The 15,586-nt window shown below is 39.7% G+C and overlaps 2 protein-coding genes across 2 annotated transcripts; one reads left to right on the top strand and one right to left on the bottom strand.

Annotated features, from left to right (window-relative positions):
* Nucleotides 1–6,617: 6,617 nt before the first annotated feature.
* mgat2 (alpha-1,6-mannosyl-glycoprotein 2-beta-N-acetylglucosaminyltransferase) lies at nt 6,618–10,072 on the bottom strand. The gene is made up of 2 exons (XM_077017937.1): nt 9,905–10,072; nt 6,618–8,354 (listed from the first exon to the last, which is right to left on the bottom strand). The coding sequence occupies exon 2, from the start codon at nt 8,120–8,122 to the stop codon at nt 6,785–6,787; it is 1,338 nt and encodes a 445-aa protein (XP_076874052.1). The 5' UTR covers nt 8,123–8,354; nt 9,905–10,072; the 3' UTR covers nt 6,618–6,784.
* Nucleotides 10,073–11,643: 1,571 nt separating this feature from the next.
* rps29 (ribosomal protein S29) lies at nt 11,644–12,554 on the top strand. Its single transcript, XM_077017938.1, has 3 exons — nt 11,644–11,804; nt 12,190–12,289; nt 12,446–12,554. Exons 1-3 carry the CDS (start codon nt 11,743–11,745, stop codon nt 12,452–12,454), a joined length of 171 nt encoding a protein of 56 aa, XP_076874053.1. The 5' UTR covers nt 11,644–11,742; the 3' UTR covers nt 12,455–12,554.
* The last annotated feature ends 3,032 nt before the right edge of the window (nt 12,555–15,586 follow it).

Below are 15,586 nucleotides of genomic sequence, written 5' to 3'. Positions count from 1 at the left end.
CCCGTGTCATCAGTGTCTTCACCTGTGTGTCTAGTTTAGTTCTGTGTATTTATAGTCCCAGTGTTTCACTTATCGGTTATTGGTTGTTTTGTTCTATTTGGTTAGTTTGTGCTCTTGTTATTCATGCTCTTTGGTCGTGTTGTGCTCTTGTTATTCATGCTCTTTGTTCAGTGTTCTACGCTTCCTGGTCTGTGAGTTCTACTCATTTCGTTGCTCAGTCGTCTGTGTTTTCTGTAGCCTGATTTTCTAGTTTGTATGCGTTTACCCCGTGTTTGGTTTAAAGTGTTCGTTCGGTGTCTTAGTTTAATTCTTAGTTTCGTCATGCCTGTTTATTTGTCAAACCTGGATGGCTCGCCCGTTATGACCCCTGCCTGTTTGAACGACTTTGATCATGATCATTCCTCTTAATAAATCTCGCTCTCCTCAGCGTTTGTGTCTGCCTCCAAGCTCTGTAGCGCCAGTTAGTGTTGCCACCTGTCCCGGTTTTCACGTCGCTGTCCCGGTTTGTCCCGGTTTTCCTTCTTTTTAATATTCGGTCCCGGCAAAAAATAAAAATCATTTAATGTCCCGGTTTTCACTAGGTTAGTTCAAACGACTATTTAGACTGTTTCTGCACACTTGAAATCTGTCTTTTTTTTCTCGCTGTGTCCATTTTACACCCCCCACCCGGTAACACTTTACGTTCGCCACTATTATGCTCCTATTAGCTCAAAAATATATCAGTGTTCGTTGGATAATAATTCTCACACTATTTCTTAAATATATATCTTAAAATGTAAAGTTAAATTGAGCAGGGTGTCTACAGGTTTGACCAAGGGAAAATTAAGACATTTTAAGACTTTTTAATACCGTTTTCCAAATAAAATTAAGACCAACTCGCAAGATCATACACGTTAAAATAAAGCACAAAAACCAACTGATTATTTACATTAATTAATCTAGCTGCTTGAAAACTTCAAATGTTAATGCACAAGACGTACAATACAAGACACAAACATTACATTTTTTTCACTGTACAGTATACACAATGAAACTTTATACAAAACAAAATTCAAACACTGACAACAGCATCATACCATACACACACACACACACACACACACACACACACACACACACACTAGGCCATTTTCCTGTTTTTCTGATCCACACTCCAGCTCATGCTCAACCCCTTTCAGTTCTGCTACTTTTTCTCTGAAACTCTTTCTAAGGATGTTTGATTTTGTGATCACTTTGGCCATCAGGGTTCCTGCTTTCCCTTCGGCTTGTTCAGCAAGTAAATTATTATTATAACTGGTTTATACTTAACCTTGAAAGTGACGTACAAATGATTTAATTCCATCTTGTTAAGGTGTATGAACCCTGCAAACATGACTTGGTTAATTGCGCTGAAGCGCGGCGCGCGCGAAGTTTTTACAAATTTCGAGAGGTGTACGACAGCGCGCGAGCCGCTCGTCAGCCGCTGCGTCGAAAATGACGTAATCGCGGTGGTTTCGCCCATGCGCGAGCGGCTTGCAATTAACCAAGTCATGTTTGCAGGGTTCATACACCGTAACAAGATGGAATTAAATCATTTGTACGTCACTTTCATGGTCCATTTCTATATATCCCAGCACATTAAACTTAAATAAGTAAAATATTTATACATATACTCGAAATAATTCGCTTTTTTATCACATTATTTAATGGTTGTTTATTTTCAAAACGCCCAATCTTAACGTATTCACGTTCTCTCATGTTTCGTCCTGGAATTACAAGAGGCTCGTATTTGTTAACGTAAAGAGAACTGTTCAGTCAGACAGATATTTGTTGTGAAATGAAGCAGTTACAATTTCAAGCATTTTTAAGTACTTTAGCCTAAATTTCAGCACTTGTCAAACTTGGAACACAAAGTAACATTAAATTGGTCAGGTAAATGTTCCTTCCCCTGTTTTTGAGGAGTGTTTCTTTATACTAACACATATATCGTTTCGGACAACACTGCAACGGTCCCGCCGTTCGCGGAGGTTCACGCGCTACGGTCACTCGCGAAAGTATAAACCAGACTTGAAGGCGGCATCAGGGAACATGGTTTTAAACAATGAGTCAATTCCTTCGTTGGATCTGTATGACTGGTGACTCTTAACTGTTTTTAGCGCCCATATTACCTAAGCCTTCAAAGTATTGGTAGAGCCGCATAGCCTACAGCGTGAATGCGACGTTGAGCAGAGCTCGACTGAATGGTTCTCTTGTTGGGCAAAACGTAGATATTGCAGGCTGCTGCTGACGAGCCTCGCTGGTATCTGTGACAGCTCTGAGCCACCAAGAATATGTCGGGTCTTCCAACCATTTCTGGCTAAGTTTGCATTTCCCCATCTCTCCGAACAGACGTTAACGTACATACAGCCCGCATGAAATTATGATCCCGCCAGTCCAACAACTACCGGTGCTCGTTAAGCCCGAAATACTTGCGAGCAATATTTAAGTTCAACACACCGCTAACGGAATTATTCATCCCTAAATTTAGCTCCGCAAATTTAAGACATTGTGGTTGAAAATTTAAGACAAAATAAGACTTTTCAAGGCCTTATTTGACAAAAATGAAATTTAATACCATTTAAGACTTTTTAAGGACCCGCGGCCACCCTGATTGAGTGATGGACCTTTTATACATAACTATTAACCAAATTCTGCTTACCGTTTCCTACTGTCTCCGTTTCGGTTCCTTTGAATTTGCGCCTTTTTGCTCCCGCGCATTCATTGGTAGACATGCGCAGATGGGTTCGCTTTTTTTTTTTTTTAATTAAGGGGTGAAAATAGCCTCGCTGTGTGGCAAATGCTACTTGTACCCGGGTGCAAATAGACACTCCGTACAATTTAATCAATCAATGTTCCTTCTTTTGGTTACTTAAATTCTAGAAGAAAATCTTCGAAGTTCTGTTTATGAAGCATAGGTTGTCACGGGACTATAACTTATATCAATAATTAAGCCCCTTAAATTGGTGATAATTTTCTTGGAGGTGGTCCTGGTCAAAAATAGGCCTTGATACTTGTATGGTATGCTAAATAGAATACTGATCATGCTGAAATCTGCAATACGGTATATCATCATGTTTGCACACTATCGTAAACCATAGTAGCCTATTGGAAAACAGCGTGGAAATTCACATTCTGAGACAGAAAAGTCCTATGTGTGGTGTATTGTTTTGTATCTCGTTTGTATTAAAATTCTTTTTAAATTATTTATTTAAATCTCAGATTTACTAAAACTGGCGAATCCAAAATAATGGATAAATGCATCCCAGTTGACTAGAGACTGTAGGCCTATTTCCATAATTAGGCCTACACAGAAACTTACAATTTCCTAAATGTACAATGTAAACTACGTTAAGCTCTTCACTGCCGGCTATACCATGAGGATATACGCTTTGATAAGGAATGATTAAGGATAATGAAATAAATATATGAAACGAATAAATGCTATTTTGATTATTCTGGTAAATATATCTCCATAAGAATGATTTAGAATGCATAGACTCCACCTGCTGGTAGATAAGAGAAATGCATGCTACCATAGCTTTCCAACTCCATCCATCCATTAGCACCTGCTTAATGTAGGGGCAGTAGCTTAAATCCAGTGTTCTCTCTCCCCAGCCACTTCTTCCAGCTCCTCTGAGGGGACACCGAAGCATTCCCAGGACAGTTTAGGGATATAATGTCTCCAGCATCTTCCCCGGGATCCTCTCCCAGTTGGACATGCCCAGAACGCCTCACCAGGGAGGTGCCAAGGGGCATTCAGTCCAGATGCCCCTACCACCTCAACTAGATCCTCTCTACATGGAGGAGCAGTGGCTGTAGTCAGAGTCTCTTCCAGATGGCGGAATCCCTCACCTATCTCTAAGGGAGAGCTTGAACACCCTGCAGAAGACTCATTTCAGCCACTTGTATCCACAATCTCATTCTTTCAGTCACTACCCAGAGCTTGTGACCACAGGTGAGAGTCAGAATGTAGACTGACCAGTAAATGGAGAGCTTTGCTGAGCTTTATAACTGGGATGCTATTATTTCATTGCTAGTTTTGTTAACAAACCAGGCCACTCTGACTCAGATTGAGAGCTGTATGAGTATATAAAGGGGTACATGATCAGGGTTTGAAACTGAACTTCCACTTCCATCTCATCTCCTTGATTCTTTATTAATGTTTGTGTCCTAATATTAAGCCTAAATATTAATCCAGAACCTTCTCCAAAAAAGCATAGAATGTTTGTGTATGTGTATCAGTGCTGGCATTGGCAATCAAGATTCATATGAGCAGGATTTATAGGGTCCACCTCATGTCCTGCAAATGTTGTGGTGGAATGTAGTCATGTGATTTTCATGTGTTCTGAACTCTGATACTCAGCCATCATCTCACACTCATGCACCTCCAGCCAATAACTACATACTTTATAGAAAACTGAAGACGTTATCTTTCAATGTGTTATTTTAATTGTTTGATAATTATGTTCTTTGTAGGTTTGGCACTGTCATTACACAGGATCCTAATGCACTTAAGATGCTTAAAATGGTTATAACTTATGCTAACCTTTATATAATGTAAGTGCAAAACATCTTATTTTCCAGACTAGATTTTTTGTCGCAACAAGAATTGGTGATGTAATGGAAAATATTCACAAATGTATATCTAAAACCATGTTATTGCCTGTTTGTTAGTGTGTATAACACTAATGATTTATCTCCCCTTTGCTTCTATTCTGCTGCTGATTGCCCTCAGGTTTATGTGACATGAAATGCTTCCAACTGTATGCTCTTCCCCATAAGTTCAATTTTATAACAAGTGCGTTTAATTACTGTTTAATCCAGTATTGAACAGGCGGCTTCAATTATCTTTTACATGACCATATAATTTTAAGCTATTTATGTAGCTGAGACACAATATTAGCAGAGTAATTATTAGAGAGACTATTTGAAGTCTCTCATTAATCCTCCTAAAATCTGGACCTTGGGCTTTTTCCCTATCTGCTAATTATACAGACTTGCTCAAGGAAAAATGGGAATTCTTAACCAAGTTAAATATAAATAAATTGTAGAACCTCCATTTAACATATTGCATATTATAAGCAAAAAAGCTGTTCATTTTCTGAATATATACAAATACATAAAAAATATACTGCATAAAACTAGGAAATTCTATCTGTATATGAATTTCTCCCACATGCATTTAAATATTCATGGGAAACAACTCAAATAATGTGAGTGAAGGTTGTTATTCTCCTCATTTACACGGCAACACTTTTCCTTAATACCAGTGAATATCAGCTTCTATGCAGCAACTTACTACAATGACTGTTATTTCAGTTAACACACGTGTGTCCACCATATTATGAACATCACACTCTCACTGGCCATTTTAGTACAATGCACAGCCACCCTCTACTCCGTTCATCAACGGTCAGTTTCTGTCTACAGAACCACTGCTAACCGTAAATGATCTGGAAAGCCATTGTCAGCACAGCCATGACATGATAGTGGATGTTGTACTGGACCTGCAGGACAAATGTGCATGCCAATGAGCGGGCTCTCTCTGAACAAACACCTACAAGATAGTGTTAGGAGATAAATGTTTCAAGTGTACATGTATACTCTGCATAATTTATAACTTGCCAAACATGTGGCCATCCTTAGAAGACTGTATGAAAGCTCAGGCTCATCTAAAAATATTTATCAGGAAAAACGGCTGTAATACTCTTCATATATTAACATATTATAAAAGCAGTGTTACAAAAATTTATGTTGCAAGATCGAACACGCATGCTATGAATAAAATACAATATTTTACAGCGATTTAAAACAGTCAATGAAACTACCATTCCAGTTGATATCACATTTATGTGCAGAGACACAATGTTACGTTATATGGTAATAATTCTAAATGAGATCCTCACACTGCAGACATTTAAATTTTTTTAAATCCCAGAATGCAAATTAGTTATAGATAACCGTTAATGAATGGCTCAATCTTACTCTTTGAAAAAATTCATAGTAATTGTTGAAAACATCTGAAGCCTCTGAAACATTGAGAGGGAAGCAAAATCAAAGCAACCTCTGTTGTAACACTAAAGTAGGAAGTTCAGAAGGGCAGAATTAAAGCACAAATTTCTCTGAATGAGACACAAACATCAGTAGCATGACATGGCTCCTTGTAGCTTAGCATCTGTTAAATGGGATGTAATTGGCTGCCGTTTCAACTTCAGGAGATCTAGGAGATGATGATGAGCTGTGGCAATGCTAAATGATACCACATAAAAATGGGGCAGATGTCTCAGAGGACCTAATATAATTGCCAAAGAAAAAAAATAGAGGATATTTCAGGCCTAAGTACGTATGTGTATAAAGATGAAAAATATATACTTCTGAATATACTTGTCTCTCACCCACATAAGCAATTCTGTCAAAAATAGATACTGAAATAAGTAATAAAAGTTTACTCATGAAAACATTTCGAAAACCTCCATGAGCAAATGTCTTCTGGCCTTAAAGCACAGGCTAGTTTTTGTATCACCACACCTGATCACTTTCAGAAAGGAATACAAACCATGAAATCACAAATGCTTAAAAGACAAGCACAAAACCCAAACCCCCACATACCTTTTTATTTGGAACATTTCAACAAAACAGGCAATATAAAGAGATCGTCCATTAAGAATTTGCAAAGGCTTTCATTAGAGGATGCAAAAAAACAAAACAAGACAAAAAACAAACAAACAAAAAAAAACATCAAACCAACCAACCAAAGATAAGGAGGTCACTGTAACCGAAGATAGCTCTTACAAAGTTCATGGTCCCTTATATCTCCCCAGCCTCCATTTTTAACGTGAGGGGCCTCTCCACCGGCACCTGATGCAGGCAGTCTCTTTGTGATGAGTAGTTTTTTGGGGAACAGCTGGTTTCCGCTGCTCTGAAGTATGTTCTCTATCTTCGTCTTCTGACTGATGGGCATACAGGTTGACTTCTTATGGTGCATGCCACAATCCCCAGCATGAAAAATGCGAGGTGCTTCACTAACCATGACCTTCCAGAAGGTGGGCAGGCAAGCCACAGTCAGGTGCTGTAGGGACCAATCCCAGTTGTAATCGTCATAAGTGCAGAATGTGTCTGTGCACCGAATGAGTTTCTGATATGTCTCCCTATTCATGGCCATGCCCATGTTGTGCTCTGTGGATTTCCAGGCCTTTACCTCCACCCTGTTGGCTTTGCTGGCATAGCCAATGTGCCCATAGCTCCCTAGTGAAAGAATATCGCAATCAGCACACTGCTCCCGCTTCAGGGAGGTCATCAGCTTGAGAAGATGGTAGAAGTCCGGGGCCAAGAAGTGGTCCTCCTCGATGAGCAACACCAGTCCTTTGTGATCCTTTAACGCACGGACTCTGTCCCACACAAAATGCAGCTTCCACCACCAGTGGTGTTTGGTTTGGGAGAATTTGGCCTCACGGTAGTGTCCAAATGAGTCTGGGTACTCTGCGTTTATGCAGCCCAGTTTTAAGGCGTCTTTCTTGGAAATGTCTCTAGGACAGTCTCTGGGATCACTCCCAGGAAACTCTTGAGGGTAGAGCTGGACGCTGAAGGGGAAAAAAATCTGTAGAACAAGACAGAAATCAATAGATGATACTACTTGGTTGATCTCGGGGGACCAGAAGTCATGGCTGAATATAAGCAGGACATTCTCAATGCCTTTTGCCTTCCTCAAGCTATCTACAAGCAGCCTCAGATACTCTGGGCGGTTGTGGACCTGAATTACTACCACTAGATCATCCTTCTGTCGCACAGACCGGAACTTCTCCTCGTTTCTCAAGGTCTGGTCAAAGTTGAGCTGGAATACAATCCCCCGGTATACCAGAGTTGTATTATCCACCTCAGGCTTAGGAGCAACTTTTTCTGGAAGTGTTTCGTTCACTGGTTTAGGAGTTACTGGGACGGTGACATGTGCCTGGCTGCTGCTGCTACTCCTTTTAACAGTCTCGGCTTCTTTGGGGAAAATGGCACTTCCTTTTTTCTGTTTCCCACTACTCCAAAAGGCAAATCCACAAATTACAACCACCAGAGTCAGTATTACCACTTTCCTCTTGTAGATTCGGAATCTCATGATAAGCCTTCACCCAGTGGGACAATAGCATAAATTATAGCCCAAAAAAAAGAGGCAGGTTTACTATCCAAGAATAGTGTGAGCTCCAGATTTGTTTTGAAAACTTTAGTGGAAAGTTGACCTTTTGTGCCTGGGTCTGTGCTTTTGGAATGTAATGAAGCAATATCAGTTTGGCCGAGGAATAATCCCATAAGGCAAGTTACTTAGAGGCAGGAGAACTGCATCTTTCAACCTGGTAAAAAGAAATAATAGAAGTGCATATTTTAGAATAATTTTCAATAATTCACATTGTAATGAAGTTCCATATTAGTTTCAACTAATAAACAATCACCAATTGCACATCCATATAGAGAATTTCACCATTTTACAATATTCACTATGAAATAAACAGCTGAAACTCTTAATACAATTTGGCTTACTACATGCATACTGCCAACCCTCACTTATAGCCATGACCCACAAAGAATCTACTTAATTTCTAATTCTTCCAGCAAATCCTATTGCAGTCAGTTATCCTCATGAATGGATAACAACAAGCTGTTCTCAAAAATCATAGTTGTGTCAAAGTGTGTTTTGTTCTCGAGACTCAAAGTTAAAGAATGGTATTGATGTGGCTATAGGTTATATAACAACACAACAACAGCTGTGCTTTGGTATACCAACAGCTCCTCTTATTGTAGCATAAAACTAAAGACAATATACAAACACAACCCCTTATATATGTATATACCTACATTAACAGCATCAAGAGGCAAAATTTATAGGAAGGTAAAATATCGGAGAGCTGGCTCTTGCTTACCTCAAGAAATCAATAACATTCAATAATAGCGAAAAGAACATTAATTTACTGCAATGCAACCACTTATCAAAGTATTTGCCCATAACTGTGGTGATTTCGATGGTGTTTAAAATGCCTACTACTCCAGCCTGAAACGCCACTTTCCCTCAGTGAAAGCAGCAGACCTAGTTAATCAGATATATTAGATATAATAGACCTAGATCTGTAGAAAAACACGCACGTTGACTGGCAGAAAAGCGATGACAGCATCTTTGAATATTAAGCAAACGGGTGTTATATTCCTTCCCAAAATCTAAAACGACGAGCTGGTGTTTTCAGGGCTGAAATGATGGTACAAGCAGCACAACACGCAGTCCTGCTGAGCGCCCCTTACACGCAGGGTGACAGGTACACACCACCTAACCCAGCCAGCTCTAACACACGGCCACCAAAGCGCCAAGAAACACACCACGCATTAAAAACGTATGTACAATAGTATTATATATACAGTTAACCCTAATTTGAGTTGGTCGTACACTACAGGTACCGAGCGGCCGCTGGTGAACTTACATCCAGCTGCGTATCGTCAGCCGTCGCGTTTACGAGGACGTGACGAGCTGACGGGCCACATAATGTACAACGTTAGCACAAACAGCTAGCTAGCTGCTAAAGCGATATTAACACCGTAAACATGACGCGTTTATTTACTTTCATTTTATTTGTAGATTTTCACGTCGCTTTTTACGATAGCTACCACATGAGACGGATTTGCACGAAGAATGTTAATGGCTGTTAGCTAGCTTAGCTACCTGGTTAGTGGCTCCAGATGTTAACAACATTCAGGGTAGAGAAGCTAACTGGCTAGCATCCAGAAGCTAACTAGCTAGCATCCAGAAGCTAACTGGCTAACGAGCGCTAGCCTGTCACCGACCAGCCAGAATAATCCAAACGCGGCTCGACTGGAGCCGTTCGTACGCGAACGGGCGTTTCGTGGGATTACTTACAGCTGACGTGGACGTGCACTGCGGCCAGAGACGTAGCGGCATAGTCATACGAATGATTTCGCGTCCATTTCTATCTAAACGTACGAAGCTCCTCCAGCCTTCTAGCGCTGGTGGGAACATCAGCTTCATAAAATTGGAGCCGCTGCCGACCTACTTCCCACAATGCACCTCGGGATGGGGGGGAGGGGGCGTGTTCAGTGTTAGCACAGAAATGATGTCACAACTTGACTTTTTTGTTTATCTTAAAATATCTTGAATTTTTGTATATCTTTTCAGCGTGTACTCCTTGGGATTCGATACATACTAGACTGCGCCTAATATTTAAGTCTAACATTAGGCACAGCCAGAGCCGGAGTGGCTAATCGGGAGATTCGGGAGGATTCCGCTCATGTCAATCTCTAGTTTGGGCCGATTGGGAGGGAAAAATAATTTTGGGCCGGATTTGGGGATGAAACCACCGGGCTGAAAAAGTGGCCCACTCCGACCATGGGCACAGCTCAGAATTCCCCAGCCTACAATTAATGGGTTGTGCTGTCCAATATGTTGTATTTATAATTGCCCTCTACTGTCCCTCAGAGATGTATTTTTTTTTCTTTCTCACAGAATTTCACATTACCAGACATGCTGCTGAATGTTAGCTTGTTTATGACCAGGAGAGAAAGCTATTGGCTGCAAAGTATTGAGATTTAGATGGATGGCTATTACTACACTGCATATATTGTGCTGCTCCAAACCATGAAGAGATAATTTTGGAAGGATTAACCTGGCTTTGTCTGGGATTTTTAACACAGCATGAAAACCACCAGTCATTTTTCAGTCAGGAACTAATACTGATGAAATGGCACAGGTAGAAGTGAATAGAAATATGCTATTGCTTTACCAGTTGAGGGATACATACTGAATCGAATAGTGTGTTGTGCATTCCTAAAATAACCCAAGGCTTAAGCGCAGCGAAATTTGGCTGTGTACCATTTAATTTAACTCAACTGTTGCATAACTTGCCACATGTTATTTGGATAGTAACAAATTAAAGCATTCGGGGTATGGTATATTTTCTCTTTGAAAATTTTCAGTGGAAACAAAGCCAAATTATGGAATCCTTCAAATTAGTAATACTTTTGGGCTTTTAAGTATTTTTGCTAAAAAACAAACTGATTGACTCTCTGAAATTTCCACCTTGCTCTGACAAGCCTGCTTCTGGTGTGATTTTTACTAATTAAACCTGATTACCTGTGGTATGAATTAAAGTAAGCAATCCGTAAATGAAAGGCATGGCCGACTGTGTCTGAAGGAATGCTTCGAGAGCTTTCAGCTTCAGTCTTGTTAAAAGAGACTTAATGCTTTTAAGGAGGATCTGTCAGCACATACTGTAGAACACATAGAAACACATAGAAAGATTATTCAGCAACTTTAGAAAAAAATACAATCGACTAAAACACTTCCTATATGTTTTAGTCAGAACACGTATAATCTTCTAGTTTTTATTTATATATTTAGCACATTCATAACTACAAAGTCAATTGAACGTTCAACAATATTACACAATTCTGCTAAGCTATTTTGAAGAACAGATTAAAGCTTTAATGTTGTAAGTAAGTTTTTGGAACAAACAATAAAACAAACGGCTCACTAATTTTTGGTTACTTGTAAATGCTGAAGTTCTTATGTCATTTCAGTGCGTTCAGTCGGCCGCCTCGCTGTTGAAGTTTTACTGGAACCACAAGGGGGAGACACTCAAACTTCAGTCACATAAACATTGTGCCCCGAAGAAGCAGATCTTATTCGCGCATGCGTGGCCTGCTAACTTCCTTTTCGACATCCCGAGAGAAAGAGACAACATGGGCCATCAGCAGCTCTACTGGAGTCATCCACGAAAATTCGGTCAGGGATCTCGGTCCTGGTCAGTAATACAAGCACATACCTTGCCTATATGCTAACTTAGATTTTATTATATAACTTATGAAGACTTAGATTTTATTTTATATTCTTATCGGGCCACATTTAGACCGCACGAGCTGGAGGCAACATGGCGGCCCCAGTGGCACAGCGCTAGTTCCAGCGCGCGGTGTCTTAAATGCGGGTGGTTTACACTAACAACTAACTTCTGAAATATTGAGTGTAATTGCTATTTTCCACTTGAATTAGGTTTATTAAACGTTGCCGCTTCGCTAGACGAACGTGTAGCTAACTGGTTGGCTACGGCTGAGAAGTTTCCGGCTGGCGCTTCAGACCGAGCGGTGGTTCCTGCACCTACTGGACCTTAAATGTGTGTTGTGTGTCCACAGCCGCGTGTGTTCCAACAGACACGGATTGATCCGCAAGTACGGGCTGAACATGTGTCGCCAATGCTTCAGGCAGTACGCAAAAGACATCGGCTTTGTCAAGGCAAGTATTAGTTTGTTCGGGGCTATTGGTAAAAAGCTCATGACCTGTAAGTCATGGCGTTTCTCTTATTGTAACGTTCTGTAACTTGATTTGAAGACAGTCAATCTATGCTGTTTCAGTGTCTTGTATGTTTTCTAATTCTTTTTGTTATTGCAGCTGGATTAAAGACATGGATTACTGAACTTCAGCCGCGAGGAAGTGTCATCATCCCCGGCAGCCAACATGTCACTTAGATAATTCCAATAAATTTTTTTTCCTCTTTGAAGCTGTTGTCGTTTGTGTACTAATGGTGAGCTCAGTTTCCATACAGTGTAAACACCTGCTCACATTCCTATTAGGTGACCAATTTTTAAAAATGTAAATCTTAATGATTGCAATAGGCTTGACATTATTACTTAATCTTCCCTCTGTCTGCATGCAGTTGTGATCCAGAAGTGTTAATTCTGCACATTATTTTTTTTTTCTACTGTTCTTGATCAATTTAGTTAACTCTGTAACCGACCACATCCAGCCTGAAATGTGGGTCTTTTGGGTAGCAAATGTATTCTCACCAGAGTCAAGGTTACTTTAGTTGTATGCAGAATAGGTGATGTTCATAATGAAATGCAGCTACATTCTTATACAGCAGCAGAATGGTCTTACAAAAACAAGTTCATGGGAATTGGAGGAGAGAGGCATGTATGTACTAAACAATTGTGCCAAGAGAGGAGAGGGAAAGGACAGTGGTGACTGCACTAAAAGTATAATAAGCAGAATACAATGAGTGCATAATGGGATACGGTATGCAGTAACTTATTGAATAGTGTTTAAATATAAGCAAGAATGTGAAACTATTTAATATTGTGTAACGGCAACACGCAAGAAGTGGTACAATATGAGTATAAATAGATGTATAATTAACCAATAATAGTGATTTAATGACCTAAAAGAAAAAGGTCTTTCTGAGGCATATGGTGCATTATCTGATTTCTTAGAAAGCACTTTCCTGAGGCAAGACATGAACACGTTTGGGGGACATGTCTACCGATAAATGATGTGTTCATTCTAAATTTCTGAAGTCTCCACAGGAAAAACATTCACTGCTGGGCCATCATGAGGCTTCTGTTGGTGTTCACCAGGGATCGTGAAAGAGTTTCAAAAGGTGTGCTGTTAATGCTGATGGGAGTATTCCCGTGTCTTTATCTTGTGAAGAGCTGAGATTTTGGTTTTTGAGACATTCAGAGCCAAAATGTATGGAACCAGACAGGAAGATCCTATATCTCACTGACCTGACAATCGGTTAATAATGGTCACCCATACTTAGTGCGGTGTGTTCTGCAGTGCTGGCTCTAATTCATTGTCGTCAGCACTTTTAGGCAGATTTGTTATAGGGCCAGTTCCCTAGCATGGCTGTCTGCACCCACACTTACCATCCAGAGTAACTATCTCCATCGCATGTTCCTTGCAAGAATGTCCAAATCTCGTCATTTAATAAATATAAATATAAAAAAATACATTACTAAAGACAAGGGTACCCAGGCATGGGTATTGAAATGTGTCCAAACTTTCCCCAAATGAGTGGGAGATCCTGTAAAATACCTTTTAAAACTACTGGCATGCATGGTGTGCATTACCTGCTATTTTATTCTTTGTGTAATGTTTGCACAATGCAAGAATGAAAATGAATCCTAGCTATAGGAATATTTCTAGTTTAAACAATGTAGAACTCAGTAATAATATGTTTTGTCTGGTGACCCGGTGTTGGTATTTCTGTAAGTCAAATGTCCAGAATCTATTGTACACTTAGCATATGTTATAATTTGTAGTGACTGGTAAGGAAATATCAATAGAAAGAGATAAGGGCCCCTGTGGACAGTAACAAATGGGTTACAGTCTGCAGTTGTACACATAAAGAGCTCATATAAAATACTTTCGAAAATGGTCTGAGAAAAAATATTTCTATTGAACTGCATATTGAGTGAATATTGCTCTTTGGTTTGAAATGGTGCATTTGTTATTGCTACTACTATTACTGATACTATGTCTACTAGTACTACTAAATAATAACAGCAATTATAATTATATATGATATAAAATATAATTCTAGGATATATTACATTGATTTGAATTCTTCTTAGGAAGACAGAATATACTATTTATATATAATCTGTTCTGATACTCCCCCATCCTGATTATTCAGGAGCATCTTAATATTAGAGCCAGGTGTTCTTGATTAGATTAGATTGGTAGATTAGAACTAAACAATGCAGGGTCGTAGATCTCCTGGACTTTGGTCCCTTCTGTCATAGGGCATAATAAGCCTATTATAGCGAACCTCCCATTTACCACTAGGTGGTGAGAGTGTACAAGTTTTAAAAATCTGGCCTGCGGTATATTTGGAAAATGTATTTGTGAACATATATCGTATAGTTCTATACGGGACATATTTATATACTAATAAAATCTATAAAATGAGCTACAGATGCAATCACATATATGTCACATGCCTTATATATAACATGCGACTCGTGTCTTGTGCTTGGTAGGTTAGGCTCACCATGAAGAACACTCCTCACAGCATGAGGGAATGCACGATCAACCGGTCCCATTAAGCTGTGATTACAGCTGGTCTTGCCCTTCACTGCAATCAGTGACGTTAGACGTGTTAAAAATACACTCCTCTCATCGAAATATACAAAGGTGTGCGTCATATTTGAAATAAATGTGCTGAGAATTGGTATTCAGAAAGGCTTTCTGTATTGGATAGACATTGGGAAGAATAAACTCTTTAAAGTGCTTTAAAATGTCGTTAGGCTGTACTCTGAGTAAGCTATGTGGGAATGAGCTATTAGAGGACAGCTAGAGGGATGTCCAGTGGGGACGAGAGCATGAAAGATATGTTAACTGTAACGTTCAGATCTTCAAACGTTAATAGGAGATCTAATCTATACTGATCTAATCCAGTGATCTCCGTCTGTGACGTGGTTACTCTAGCTGCACTAAGACTTGGAGCAGTGAGAAAGATCAGTATGAATGGAGAAATGATAGAAAAATGATAGAAGACATCTAAAACAAGATGGGGGGATAGTCAAATCTTCATGCCCGAAATATTACGAATCTATTTATAGAAAACGTGATTGTCTTTGTCACCCAAATGAAGCTAATTCCAAGTTCATGCAGTGAGCTAACATGCAGACTCGGGCAGACTCAAACGTGTGCTGTGAACTGGATACCTGTTGAGGCTGAAATAAGGTATGTGGTGCTGATATTAAAAATGTCTTATCTCAGGTGTGGAAAGCCACAGAGTAAAGTGTATCG

This window comes from Brachyhypopomus gauderio, chromosome 9, assembly GCF_052324685.1.
Source record: "Brachyhypopomus gauderio isolate BG-103 chromosome 9, BGAUD_0.2, whole genome shotgun sequence".
Taxonomy (NCBI): Eukaryota; Metazoa; Chordata; class Actinopteri; order Gymnotiformes; family Hypopomidae; genus Brachyhypopomus; species Brachyhypopomus gauderio.
The sequence above is the reverse complement of the archived record's forward strand: the minus strand, read 5'-3'. Positions and strand labels throughout refer to the sequence as shown.